This window comes from Engystomops pustulosus, chromosome 1 (genome assembly GCF_040894005.1).
Source record: "Engystomops pustulosus chromosome 1, aEngPut4.maternal, whole genome shotgun sequence".
NCBI classification, from domain to species: Eukaryota; Metazoa; Chordata; class Amphibia; order Anura; family Leptodactylidae; genus Engystomops; species Engystomops pustulosus.
In genome coordinates, this window is record NC_092411.1 from 183,551,238 (window position 1) to 183,566,139 (window position 14,902).

At 39.8% G+C, this 14,902-nt stretch overlaps 1 protein-coding gene across 2 annotated transcripts in view; it reads right to left on the minus strand.

The window, feature by feature from the left end:
* Positions 1–14,902, minus strand: part of PRKG2 (protein kinase cGMP-dependent 2) — a 57,843-nt gene that overhangs the window by 10,626 nt on the left and 32,315 nt on the right. For both annotated transcript variants that reach the window (XM_072114524.1, XM_072114515.1), the window contains exons 13-17: positions 13,889–13,978; positions 12,925–13,066; positions 9,592–9,755; positions 5,959–6,081; positions 1,857–1,919 (exon numbers count right to left, since the gene is read on the minus strand). In XM_072114524.1, the coding sequence (XP_071970625.1) occupies positions 1,857–1,919; positions 5,959–6,081; positions 9,592–9,755; positions 12,925–13,066; positions 13,889–13,978 (582 nt within the window). The remainder of the gene's footprint in view (positions 1–1,856; positions 1,920–5,958; positions 6,082–9,591; positions 9,756–12,924; positions 13,067–13,888; positions 13,979–14,902) is intronic.

Genomic DNA, 14,902 nt, shown 5'->3' on the forward strand with positions numbered 1-14,902 from the left:
GACTGTATTTTTTACCCTGTCATCCAAATATAACCATTTTTGCCATTGGGGATGAACCTAAACTTTATATAAACTTATATAACATGTTATTTTTTTAGCAAATGGGTTCTCCTTGCTGACATGCTGACATCAGGTGTAAAGAAACACTATTTTTTAAGTGTCACGTCCTGCCACACTTGCTGCTGTTCCCAATCTGGCTGCAGGTGCTGCTACCTGAGGCAAGAGGTTCAACTCTCCTTATGCCTGGTGCACTCCTGGCAGGGATACTAGGGGGGGGTATATGCCTAAAAAAAACACCCTAAAAAATTGGCACTAGGCATTTTTTGTGAAATTATAATTCAACACTTAATTCATATAGTTCTCAACTTTTTCTACCCTTAAAACCTTAGTAGGGGGGCCTATTTAGTAATTTTCAACTTTGATTGCTAAAGTTTGTATTCAATAATCTATACATCAATCTGCTCAGCTCTTGCTCTATAGCATGCTGCCCACAGATATCCATAATAATATAAAATAGACAGTCCTTGCTTCTTTTTCATTTGTTTAATAATGACTTATAGTTGAATAATGGTTAAAGGCATCCAAAGTCGTGTCTGGAAATTAGCTGATGATACAGTATTATGTAAGCTCGCAGCAGGATGTTTTTGCTTTATCGAGGGATTAGGAAAAGCAGCCAACACCAATAAGATATTGTCATTTCTGTAAAGATGGAGCAGACTTATGGGAAGAAACACATTTTCCTTTTGTGACTACTAGGATAAGCCTCATAATAAGTGTAAAATGCATATTTTTATTCCCTTAGTTCAGGAGTATTTATTTGTGTATATGGATGCTGGATCATGTGATCAATTCACCTCCAAAAACTTCAACACCAAGTATTTGGGTAAAAAAAATTTCTAGCCCCTGGTATTCCTGAGCAATTGATGTAATACTTTTACACCAAATATGCCAATTAAACATAGGGGGTGGTCCTATAGATCAACTGTTTGAGAGCTGACTTGGCCACTACACATTAAAAAGACCTGCTGTTCTGGTTCCAACTTTTGCAATGATTTGTGTGCTGAAGGCAGCTGAAAGCAACTGGTCAGACAAGGTGTCAAAAGTGTCAAAAAAAGTACTAAAAAAAGTAAAACCCCCTTTAACGCCATAATTTTGGCAAAAGGAATTATAAGGAGATGTTTTAACCACTCCATAAAACCACACTATAAGCTAGTGACCTATATGTAAGATGTACCTGTAGGATTGTGTGCTATTGTTCAATGGCAAGATTTATATGAAGTTAATTAGTATGAAGAGACAAAACTTGTTTTAGGTTCTAACATAAAAATTTGCAACCCGTGGTGCATGGCATTTCTTCTTTAGACCAGTGCAGAGTAGAATTAGACAGATCTCTGCTGCATCAGATTAATAATTGTGTCTGATGTTGGAAGATTAATTAGGTGCAGTATAAGACTGTAGAGTCCTACTTTGCACCTCCTATTAGTTAGTCTAGTTTACTGCACCACAATTTTAAAAATTCTGGTGCACAGACTGAATTTTCTGGCTTACTTGTTTCCTGTCCAGTCATGACCCCTAGTTAGTGAGGACACAACCGTTTTTCAGAGGAGTTGGAAAACAGCCTAAAAATGGTCTAAATCCCTCAGTAAATGCGGCACAGGGCATTTCAGGTACAAATTACTCCAGTTTTCTGGCGTGGACAGATTGATACATCTCCTCCTTTGTGTCTTACATTTATACACATCTTTATGCTACTTATAATACATACACCTAAAATAGTGATATAGTATTCACTCTGTAATCTTGACTTTGTCCTAGACTAAAGCACATTAACATTTCATAATATTTTAATGAAAAACCTGTGTTTTTTAATGTCAGCTATTCCATTCTTCATGTTCCCAAGTCTTTCTGCTGGATTTTGTCTGCAAAATGAAGAAAAGAAATCTTAATATTCCAATTTTTGTATAAATAAAAAAATGGTGGCCATTAAACTCTCAATTGCCATTATTCCACTAGATGTAATTGCAGGCCTTGGCATCTAAGTATTTGCATATAAACCTGCAACTGGCATGAACCCCAGATAACTTTCCATAGCATAAGTGCACTGATGCTCTCACTTAGACAATGTAACAAGTTTGTTCCTCCTTTTTATTGAGTTAAGCAGCTGCATTTGCTTATTAAATTTTTGTGGCCGGTAACAATGTGACTGCCAAACACGTCCACATTGTGTTGACTCTCTAGTTAACACATAGAAGTGGGACTTTTTGTAAACCTCCTGCAAGCTGTCAAGCTATGACAGGGCATGACCTTTTGTTTTATTTCTGTGAACTCTGAACTTTTGAAATGTTATGTGCATGCAATTGTCGCACCCCTGTCAACACAATGGGTTACACTTACTAAGGGTCGCACTGCTCACTTTCGTCAGACCAGGGATTACATGGCTTGGACAAGTATGTTGCGCTGGGATTGTGGCACACGCGATCGTCTTTGGCTTTAACTTTCAAATTGTGTTGCACGCTAATACACTTACATGCACCACTTAAAAGAAGTGCAGAAGTGTCGGACCTGAGCAGGGAAGCAACACATTCATGATATGGGGTGCTTGATCTTAGTGAATTGCGGCACAGTGCATTATCGTTGGACAATGTGAACTCCAGCGAACAGGTAAGTAAATGTGCCCCAATGTGTTGAGATGCTAAACTCCCCAAAGATTTAATAGGGATCTTTGAGCTTGATCAACTGAGTGAGAACTCCAGTGTCTATAAATGGTTACCCAGCTTTATAATATATGTCTGGGAAGGAGTGTTCAATCAAATGCAATGATGTTCATACATTGTATAAAGGTGCTGGATAATAAGCTTGCCACCTCACAAGAGAAGTTGATAACACCCCTTGTGGCTGGAAAGCAAAGCACAGGGCCTGCTGCCCAGACACACAGCCTACAACTAAGGCCTGCAAGACTCTGAGCTATTAACCAGAGCCTGCCTTGGAGTACCCCATAGCAGTTCCTCATGTCCAGCCTGAAGCTACCTATACCAAGCTGTTAGTAACCTCTGCCGAACACCATCTAACCAGCAACCTTGAACCAGTTGATTGTTCCTTGCTGTTGTGGTCCATGCCATATTCCAGAATACGTTGATGGTCAAATTGAAAGGCACCCCATTTACCATCACCCAGGGTTCCTTCGGGAGTGCCCCAGGGAGAACTATCATCCATCTACATCACCTCCCTCTTTTCATGTGAATCAACCTGTCAGATACCTGTCAGGTGCGGATGAGGCCTGTTCCTGTATCCAGCGACCATGACCCAGACGAGCGATAGTTTGTGTTCAGCCAGCAACTAAGGTACCAAAGGGTATCTAAATGCCCCCAAGCCCAAAAAAGATAGGCCCCGCTGTGGGATATTGCACAATTTGTTAAGGAAACTTGCCCATATATTATTTAGGGGAAAGAGATACAGTATACAAGGACCTTGCATACTGGGCTACACTGGTAGAAATTGTGGAGCCGCCCCTCAAGTGGCTGGAGGGGGAAAAGGGACATTGTTTACCCTGTATGGGTGGGTGTGAGAGCATGACAGCTCATTATATATTTCTCTACTGCCCATATGCTTGTCAGCAGAGTAAGAAGTGAAGCCAAAGAGTTTTGGGGTTGGTGTTCTGAGTGTTGTGTTAGAGTAATGTCGCTATGAAGAAGTTTCTAAGCTAATTGTGTTTTGGAAGGAGCTAGGCTCTGAGGCTGCGGCAAGATCCTGAGGGCATGGTGAAGATGAGAAGCAATAGCGGAAAAGTCTGAGGACTTTCTGGTCCGGGTGCAGAGTTGAGTGCACTAGTGATATATGTGTATATTTGGATTACAAATAAAGAAACTGAGCCACGTCTGGATCATCTCGCTACTGTATGAAAAACCCTTGAATTATGCCACTTCATAATAGCCAATGTAGTTTTCCTTTTATTCTCCTTCCAATGTCTCATTCTTTAACCTTCTGATGTAATTTTTTTTACACTTGTAGTGTCTTTATAGTGACAGGATCATGCAAAAATCTACATACATACATCCATATTTTTATATTTTTCATTCTCCTGAACTTCTGGGTGTAATCTGATGAGGTCAGAATCATTTTTCATCTAAGTTCATAATAACAAACTATTCACTTTAGCACTCTAACAATGCACAGTGTGCATTAAAATGTCATGTTGCACAAAATTAAGGGACACATAAATTTGGCACTCAAGGCCAGCCGCAACATTTGGTGCTCTGAAAAAACATTATGGAACTTTTTCACTCCAAAAAACTGATATGCAAGGCATCATAAGTTCACCCACCAATATTTCCATGATATTCCATGTATTCCCTACATATTGAATGTACACTCACCGGCCACTTTATTTGGTACACCATACTAGTAACGGGTTGGACCCCCTTTTGCCTTCAGAACTGCCTCAATTCTTCGTGGCATAGATTCAACAAGGTGCTGGAAGCATTCCTCAGAGATTTTGGTCCATATTGACATGATGGCATCACACAGTTGCCGCAGATTTGTCGGCTGCACATCCATGATGCGAATCTCCCGTTCCACCACATCCCTGGTGACTGTGGAGGCCATTTGAGTACAGTGAACTCATTGTCATGTTCAAGAAACCAGTCTGAGATGATTCCAGCTTTATGACATGGCGCATTATCCTGCTGAAAGTAGCCATCAGATGTTGGGTACATTGTGGTCATAAAGGGATGGACATGGTCAGCAACAATACTCAGGTAGGCTGTGGCGTTGCAACGATGCTCAATTGGTACCAAGGGGCCCAAAGAGTGCCAAGAAAATATTCCCCACACCATGACACCACCACCACCAGCCTGAACCATTGACAAGGCAGGATGGATCCATGCTTTCATGTTGTTGACGCCAAATTCTGACCCTACCATCCGAATGTCGCAGCAGAAGTTGAGACTCATCAGACCAGGCAACGTTTTTCCAATCTTCTACTGTCCAATTTCGATGAGCTTGTGCAAATTGTAGCCTCAGTTTCCTGTTCTTAGCTGAAAGGAGTGGCACCCGGTGTGGTCTTCTGCTGCTGTAGCCCATCTGCCTCAAAGTTCGATGTATTGTGCGTTCAGAGATGCTCTTCTGCCTACCTTGGTTGTAACAGGTGGCGATTTGAGTCACTGTTGCCTTTCTATCAGCTTGAACCAGTCTGCCCATTCTCCTCTGACCTCTGGCATCAACAAGGCATTTCCGCCCACAGAACTGCCGCTCACTGGATGTTTTTTCTTTTTCGGACCATTCTCTGTAAACCCTAGAGATGGTTGTGCATGAAAATCCCAGTAGATCAGCAGTTTCTGAAATACTCAGACCAGCCCTTCTGGCACCAACAACCATGCCACTTTCAAAGGCACTCAAATCACCTTTCTTCCCCATACTGATGCTCAGTTTGAACTGCAGGAGATTGTCTTGACCATGTCTACATGCCTAAATGCACTGAGTTGCTGCCATGTGATTGGCTGATTAGAAATTAAGTGTTAATAAAGTGGCCGGTGAGTGTATATGTTCTACTCTATGGATTTGAAAACACAGTTATGGACACATAAGCCCTTACATTGGTTACAAAAAGCATTGTAGATTAAAGTAGGTAATTGAAACATTTTCTTTAATCCACTCATGGAAGACATAAGGGAAGAAGATGACACATGGTTATCAGAGCCAAGACATATGATATAGACTAGAGATGAGGGAACTCGATGATCAGGTTCAGCATTTGGGTTCAGTCACCTGACCTGAACAAATTATCGGATTGGTGGCCAAACAGCTAGACAATCATAGCCATGGCTAGTTTCTAAGGGAATCAATTTGGTGAATGTGCTGTTCGGTTTCCAATCAAGTTTCTGATGTTGCTAAACAATTTCATTTTTGCTCTCTGATATTATCTAGTGGAAACATTCATTGTAGTATAAATCCACATGTTACCTGCACAGGCGTCGGATCAGATCCTCGGGCCGTCTGGTTATTTTTCTATGAAACTCGATTTTCTCAATACCATGGAGGATTAAATTGTAGATCATCATCTGGTCTGGCCCAGTAAAAGGAGGGCTGGAGAGAAATATGCCAGATATGTTATGTTACACATATTACACATGAAAAATAATCCTCCCAAAGATATATGTAATAACAAAAACAGAACTATGTTGTTAAGATCTCAACTCAGCTGCAGAAACATGTAACGAAAACACTTTCCCTCAGTCACCATGGAAAATGGGACCAAACAAGGAAAACTTTCAGCTAATATAATGTTTATTGTTGGACACGTGCTCAGGGCTTCCCATGAAAACCGTCATTACAATGAAATGCAGACCTCTAGAACAAGGGAGGTGTCCAACTCTCAATGGAAGATGGCTAAGAAAGGTTCAGAATGTAATGGAAGTCTTTATTTGTGGTGAGTGCAGATAGTAGGAACGTACAGGACACTTTATGACATATCGATTTACTGCAAACAAATATCTATGTATTCACAGACGACTTCATCAGTTTCTCTCACTGTTTGAGACTCTCCTACTGTACGACTCTGTCACCTTTTAAAACACCACTAATACCTTATGCCTTGACTACTCAGCGCCCCACATCAACCTGATAAAAACAAGTTTCTTCTATACACTCAAGCTCAAAACTCCCTACCTGTGCACTAGACCTAATTTCATTGTGCCTTACCCCAAATTTCACATCTGTGCTTTTCCTAGCTCTAACACAGCTTTTTAACCTTTCCCTAACCACAGGCACTGTTCCCTCTTTTAAACATGTCATGATCACACCCTTCCTAAAGAAGCCAGCTCTTGACCCATCTTTTCTGTTTAACATCCCCGCCCTCACCCCATCTCACTTCTTCCAATGTCTTCAATAACATCTACACTTGGAACTATGGACCTACCTACCTTTTCTACAAATCACTGTTTGACAAGCTACAATCTGGTTTCCAACCTTATCACCTTAACGGCCTACTTTCAGCAAAGACCAAAGAACATTACTCTGCTCTTCTACTACTTGCTCTACCCTATGTCTGTGACAATGTTGACCATTTTCTTTTACTGCAAACTCTATTATCTCTTGGCATCATTGACCCGGCCCTTTTCTGGATCTCTTCATACCTCCTCATGACTTAAGTAATTTCACACTTTATTAGGTTCCATTATCTTTCATCTGTCAATAGAAGGCAGGACAGAATGCTGATTGTTAAAAAATGAAGGTCAAAGGAATATATTTCTTCAAGAAAGAATATTTAAAAGAAAGCTACCACATTTTTTTAACCTCTAGAAAGCACCGCCTGCAGCATCATCATTCCCAAGCCCCCTTCTGCTGGATACTTCAAAAGTCAGGGAGGGAGGATCCTGGAGATGCTCAGCTAACTCCCCTAGAGCAGTGGTGGCGAACCTATGGCACTGGTGCCAGAGATGGCACTCAGAGACCTCTCTGTGGGCACGCGGGCTGTCTCAGTTTGCCAGACACCATGCTGCAGTCTCTGGTAGTCCAAGTAGTTCCCTGCTATTTTAAAGTGACCCATCCTATGCTGCTTGGTCCTGTACGAAGAGTGAGAAGACGTGGACAGGGTCGGATTTGAGCTCAAAGATTCTGGTAGCAATAAGTTTGTTACTGCCTAAATTGTCGTGTTGGCACTTTGGGAAAAGCTTGTGTGTTTTGGGTCTCATTTTGGGCACTCAATCTCTAAATGGTTCGCCATCACTGCCCTAGAGCCATTCATGCTAATTTACTTAAACATTAAAACATTTTTTACAGTTTTCTTTTTAACCTCTACAAAGCACTTGAGGTAGTTTTCCTTTAAAAGTTTACTTTTAACATCTGCAGTATTGAGTCAAAAAACTTTAGTTACGCTTTAACATGGACAAAACAAAACTTGTACCTTCTAGTAGATCAATACCATTGGACCTGTCAATCACAATTAATAGCTCCACCCTCTTCCTAGTCCCAAAAGTCCACTTCCAGGAGTAAGCTTTGATTCTGCTCTATCCTTTAAGCCGCCTCAATACAACATGCCAACTCCACCTCAAGAACATCTATCTCATCCATCCTCAACCTGGAGTCTACTAAATTGCTATTCTATACCCTCATTGTATCTTTTTTAGACCATAGCAACATTCTTCTCTGTGGTCTAACTCTAACACTCTCCTAATCCATCCTTTAACTCTCCTAATTTCTAACTTGCCTCTCCTTTTCGCCAGTTAATCCATAAATTACTCATTGTAAAGTTGTTCACAATCTGTCCCCTACATAAATCTCTGATCTAAGTGACCAATACCATCCAACATGTAATCTCTGATCTGCACAAGACTTGCTGCTTTGCTCTCCTGCTATTTGCTCTTCTCTCATAGTTTCAAAGACCTATTCCTTGCATTCACCGTGTTCTGTGATATATGCAAAATCTCTCATTGATGAGTTGTTTTTTTACTGATTCATTCCCCACTGCTCTAAACATGCACATCACAATATTGTAACTGTAAAAAGTTTTAAAGTTTGTTTTTTATTCTTTGAAGGAAATTATTTCAAGAGAAAAACTGGCATTGTACCACATTTCTTTTAATATACCTAATGGGTATGTAATGGGTTAAACAACCTTGGGGTGCATTTCACTATGTTACCTTCTGCTCCATATTCAAGTCTTATTTAAAATACAATGAAATCCCAAACAGAACAATGTTATTTTATGGTAAAATATTTTTTTTTCCTTTTTAGTTCTGCATGCAGCATAAAGAATTCAATAACAATCCTCGAAATAAATATTTAAACTTTAAAAACAGCTAGATATATGGAAAATGCATTTTATTAGATTCTTTATGATTTAACATGATTTGCATGATACCATAAGTCCATGATTTCCTTTTTCTTGAGTGAACTAAAAAAGTTTACAACATAAGAAAAATAGTACTAATAGACAACCCATGTGAAAAAACATGTAACCAGGGGTTGCGACCGCGACTGGGCCCGCAGGAAGAGTGGGCCCTTGGCTTTCACTGTTCCTACAGACAGCTATAGGCCCCCTGACATGCAGGGCAGGAGCTAGATAAGCTGCCCAGCTCTAGGTTCCTCTGCCAGCTCCCCTGGAGGTCCAGCCCCCTGTGTGCTGTGTGCTGAGCTGTTTACAGCACAGCCTACATCTGATTTCTCCTCTCTTTTGACTCTGCAAGTCAGGTCACTAAGAAGAGAGGAGCACAATGTGTGAAAGTGTTGGTCTAATTCTGCATAGAAAGAGGAAGCTAAGCTCTGTAAGTAACCCTTTGTGTCCTGGAGTGTGCTACATGCCCTTTTAAGAAGAGTGCTTTCCTGACCTCACTGTTGGTAAGTATATATGAGATATGTATGTATAGATGTGTGAACAAATTAACATAAAATGAATGTATGTGTCTGTGTATGTATAGTTCTGGCATGTGTATGTGCATGCATATGTCTTCATGTGTGTATTTATGTTTATGTATATATGTGTGCATATGGCTGGATGTATGTGTATTTATATATTGACCAGAGGCCCCTAAATATGCATGTAACAGATAAGTTACAGTAAATTGCATCCCTGATTTTATAGCCTAATAAACTTACCTTCCTGTAAGCAATTCATACAATAGTATTCCAAGTGACCAGAAATCCACACTAAAATTATGACCCTTGTTTAAAATGACTTCTGGAGCCACATATTCTGGTGTTCCACAGAATGTCCATGTCTTCTGGCCAGGGAAAATTTTCTTTGCAAATCCAAAATCAACCTGAAACATATAATTGTATAAATAAAAGATTTTACCTATATTTTTAATAGGAATCCAAAAAGTGCAGATTGTATATCCACATGTTTAAAGGAAATCTACCACCAGAATAAAGGATTGTAAACTAAGCAGCACACTGTGTGCCCCCTCTGGCAGGATCCACTCTTCTTTTAGCTTCGTATGCCCTCATATTTACAAAAAAAAAGGACTTTACAAATCATGCAATGCCTGATAAGCTAAAAAAGAGTGGATCCTGCCAGAGGGGGCACACACCAGCATGTAAGTGTGCTTTGTTTACAATCCTTCATCTTGGTGAAAGATTTCCTTTAAGTTGGAAGTCTGGAGTGTATATTCTGGCAGTGTATGCTCTGAAATGTATAGCCATTTATGTCCAAATTAGCACAGATTTGCTCTTTGATATAGGGCCTGTAATAATTTATAATTCATGGAATTATATGGTAAAAACTAGTGTTTATGTCACATTTTCCAAGATCTGAATACATTTCTCCCAGCCTAATACTAAAGCTAGAATAGACACAGCTAAAGGCTCACTAGTTCCTACTCTCAAGTACATTTTGGTAAGGAACCTATACCTCAAAGATTTTTGCTAGGAGGAATGAGGGAACAGAGTAAAACAGACATACAATAAATATGAATCCGTGTGGGCTACAGAAAAATGGCACTTATTTGGTCATGCTTAGAACCCTGTCTCTTACTTTATAAACCCTTCTGCCATTACAACCACCTCAGATCAGTGGTTACCTATGGGTGACTGTACCACAGCCTCATCCCCAGTAATTAATCTATACACAGGCACCTCACCTCCAGTAACCTCACCTCCTATATACAGCTGCAAACACCCAGTAATACATCTATATACAGCAGCCAACTCCCCAGCAGTCATGCAGTAATATGTAACATAGAGTTCACAAGAAAGTCTATGTAGGACAGTGTTCACACCATCCAATGAGTGCGTCAGCACTACCAAACCTGTGTACAGTGAGATGACAATGACACATGTAACATCTACTGGGTATCAAGAGTATCACAGGTGGTGCTCAGCTGTTGGAACCAGCATCTTCAAATAATGGAAAAATAGAAAAAACAAGCGCCACTCACCCAAAAACTCTTCATTTATTTGCATCTCATAGGACAGGGAGGTATGACAGGACATAACATGGCAACGGGCTGTTTCACACACTCATGCACTTTTCAAGTAAAAAGTAGTTTGGATGTGCAGATTACAAAACCATTAAGAAGTAACTGCCATTTTGTCATGAATTATTAAAATATATAGTTATTGTACTTTTGGCTGCACCATGACCATCAGCCACAGTATAACCGCACCGTGTAACCATAGCCCTAGCCTTACCAGCAGATTATTATTGAAGGGAACCTGTCACCAGATTTCACTAAATTACCTAATGACAAAGCCCATTGTACTTTTCATACTGGGGGATATTTATCTTTTCTCTTTCTAGTTTTCAAGTTGTCTCGTTCCTTTTTTGTCAAGTTTCTTAGTCCTAGGTCTAGGTTGATCCTCCTTTGTGCATAAAAGTCTTTTTTTTGTTCAAAAATAAAAATGTTTATACAACAAAAAAAAAGGAGTTACAGTCAGCAGTTGTCAATTTGTCCATTTGTCAAAATGTGCCAAACTTTTAATGTGTCTAAATAAAGCATCTTCAATCCAAAATGTTTTTAAATGCATTTTTAGATTGCTTTTTGAACTTTTTACATTTTTTTTTATCTGAAATTTTCGTCAAGGTGGTGAAGTTAGACAGGACAGTGCTATCTAGCATTTGTAACTTTTTTTGCGAATACCTCTAACTTTAGTCTAAACAGCTGGATTTGTAAGATAAATATAACAAATCCATTGAATAACAGTGCACCACGAGTTGTGGTGCAAATGTGGAAAAGTTTAAAAAAAGTGCACATTTAGAAGAAAGGTGGTGATAAATCTCCCCGCCTGTTCTTAGTGATAAATCTCCCCACTTGCATAGCCTAACAAACACCCTGCCAAAAGGAGCAGCAAGTCCCAACAGCATATGCAGTGCCCTAGATCAGAATTGAACATCGGAAATTTGAATATTTCCCCTATATAAAATGTATTTTACATCAAGGGTTAACTTGCATTAATATACATGTATATGGTTTTGTTATATGCATTCTGCTCATTAGTACCGTATCTGTATTGACCTGTAAAAGGATAATAAACACTGAGAGACATTAAAGAGAAGCTAGTAATTTTCTACAACAATAGAAGAACTATGCAGGAGAAAAACAGACTTGTTTAGCAGAAAAGCAAACAGTCAGCCCTTTAGAATGACAGGTGCTGTCTGCTGTTTAGCACTTTAGAACCTTTCTGCTATAGAATGTTATGGGGACTCAATGTAAGTCTATGGGAGAATGCTTTGTCATTGTTAGTGCTGAAATAGAAGGTATATAAAGAGAACAGTCCCAGTCCCTATGGTCCTGCAGTCAGGGAACAGAGCATGAAGACTTTGAGTCTACCTGAATAACCAGAAGGACAAGCGGATACTCTGCCACTGGCCCTGGGCTCCTAGCCTACTGAGGGACAGCTAGCCTGGGCCTTTCCTCAGTGGAGCACACTTCCTCTGTCAGGAAGGAGATTGGAAAAGTCAACCCTATCCTTTGCTTGTATTGCTTTCACCTGAATTTCTTCAGTAAAGAAGATAACTGACTCTTTTGACTTATTTCCAATTGGGGGGCAAAAATGCCTTACCATCCCTTTAAGAGGGCAGCTACATGTTGTGACACCTTGAAGGTGCCTGATGGACCTAGCAAAGCACTGGGTGGTACTGCACGTGTACTATTTATGCAAGGCAGTGTGTCTCTCATCTCATGGCTGAAGGGAAGTCCCTCTTCCCCCTCCCTTTGGGTCATCCTCTTCTCTGCATTGCCAAAGGGAGGGAAGAAAAGCAAACATAAGGTGAGAGACCACTGCCTCACATGAATATCACATGCCCCTCACTTATCACATGAATTCACTGATCCTTCAGAAAGGGTGTCAGATAGGAACTATGCATTTTTTTAAGCAAAAAACATTGTGGACGCAAGTAAAAAATCTGGTGACCGGTTCCCTTTCAAATATTTACAGAGTCGTATACAGTTCCCCCACAATAAGCCTAAAAATATGATATGGCAGGCCTACCAGTTTGACATAGCCTTCAACATCTAATAGTAAGTTTTCTGGCTTTAAATCGCGATACATAACACCTATTTGATGCAGATACTCAAAAGCTTCAGTCACGCATCCGATACAGAATTTTGCAGTATTTTCATCAAAACTGCCTCTGTAGGAAAAAAAAATGGACTTTAGTAGTGTAAAATGTTTTTCTTTGTAATAGATGTCTTGGTTTCAGTGCCAACAAAGTGATTATGCCACATGCTATTTTTCGGTCAAAGCTTAGAAATTATGGGGTAGATTTATCAGATGCTGACGCTCATGATCTGGCATATGTTGAGAGACCTGCTCCTATGGCATCGCAGATGCATCAAGAGGTTCCTGCCTCTTTATGTATCCGGCGGCCGACGTTTAATTCTATGTGAAGGAGGCGTGATGGTGGAAATAATTGCAATTGCTGGTTAATCGCTAGCAATCACTATTATTTCAGGGCACTGTACTTTTTTCCAATTAAGTAAAATGAAAAAATAAAAGCCCTCAGTGTGGTTTGCTAGTTTATTAACTAGCTGAGCACTGGATGTATCAAAACAATTGGAACAACCTCAATATGGAGGACAAATTTTAACTGTCTACACATAATTATGGCCATTGTACAATCACCATATAGTGGCATGAGACCTTTAGTGTTATTGATATTTTGAGATATGGGGTATTAGATTCTGTGACTAAAACTTTCTGTTTTTCCAATAGCCCTGCCCTGATGTTGTTGTGTGTGCCTTCACTACAGTGTACTTGTTCAAACTCTTTTCTATTTAGTATTTTTTAACCTAATAAAATTTTGATGTTTTTTGATGACAAAAATTGTGGTTGAAGTCTGGGATTTTTATGTAGGATGTATGCGCACTGGATGTAGCAGATTTAAATGTGTGCCTTGTATATCTGACAATATGTCCATATTAAAGAAATAAAATATAATTATTAGTAAATTTACCTATCTCTCAAGATGCTCCATAATTCCCCACCAAGACATGCTTCAAGCAGCATGTACACGTATTTTGTGTCTTTGAAAGTGCGGTATAATCTGAAAAAAGATTTGCTTTATCAACAGTATGAACATAATATACATAGGATACATCTGCATATTATTACCAAATACAAAATATAAACTTCAGTAGGTACATTATTTATAATGTATCCATATCCATAAATCCTCCATAGTGGAAAGTGCTAAAAATTCCAAGAACAACTATGGCTTCTGATTCAAGAATCCTTTCAAATCTATCCATCTAAGGGTACATTCACACAGCGGTATGCCCACCAGGCGCTGGAGAAAAGAGCCCATGGCCGCACACACGGTAAACTAAAGAACATGCGCTATCTTTTCCCAGTGTACGGCGCGGAATGGTGCCACACGTGTACCACCACCGGGGCCGCCATTGCTGTCTAAGGACACATATATGCGGCCGCAAATTTGCGACTGCATATACATCCCCACTGACGGACATGTGAAGGAACCCTTAAGCTTATTTTATGAGAGTTCTTGACATATTCTTACAACGGAACCCTTCAAAATAGGCATAGAAGGAGGTACATCTTATAATGCAGTCATTCCCTCTCTGACATCACAAGGAGGGGCACACACCACTTTTAATGGAGGCCAATAAATTGCCATACACATATATTGGTATCTGTCTTTCATAGGCTACTTTTTACAAAATTAAACCCTTATTTACGCTTGAAAAAAGGTTAATAAAAATGTCTATGGACACATTCCGCCAGTACATTGGAAGCTTTCCTGGCATACACATAAAATGTGTACCAAAGGTGTGAACCATGCCATAATATCACAGTAGACCGTTCCGGATTATTACCAGTGAAGGACAATTTAGATCCATATGCAAAAGCATAAAAATATATAGGCTCCTTGATTTTGTGGTGCTTGATTTTGTGGTGTTAAATCATGTCTGTCAATTACTAACCACCAGTAATTGTGAAAACTAAAACA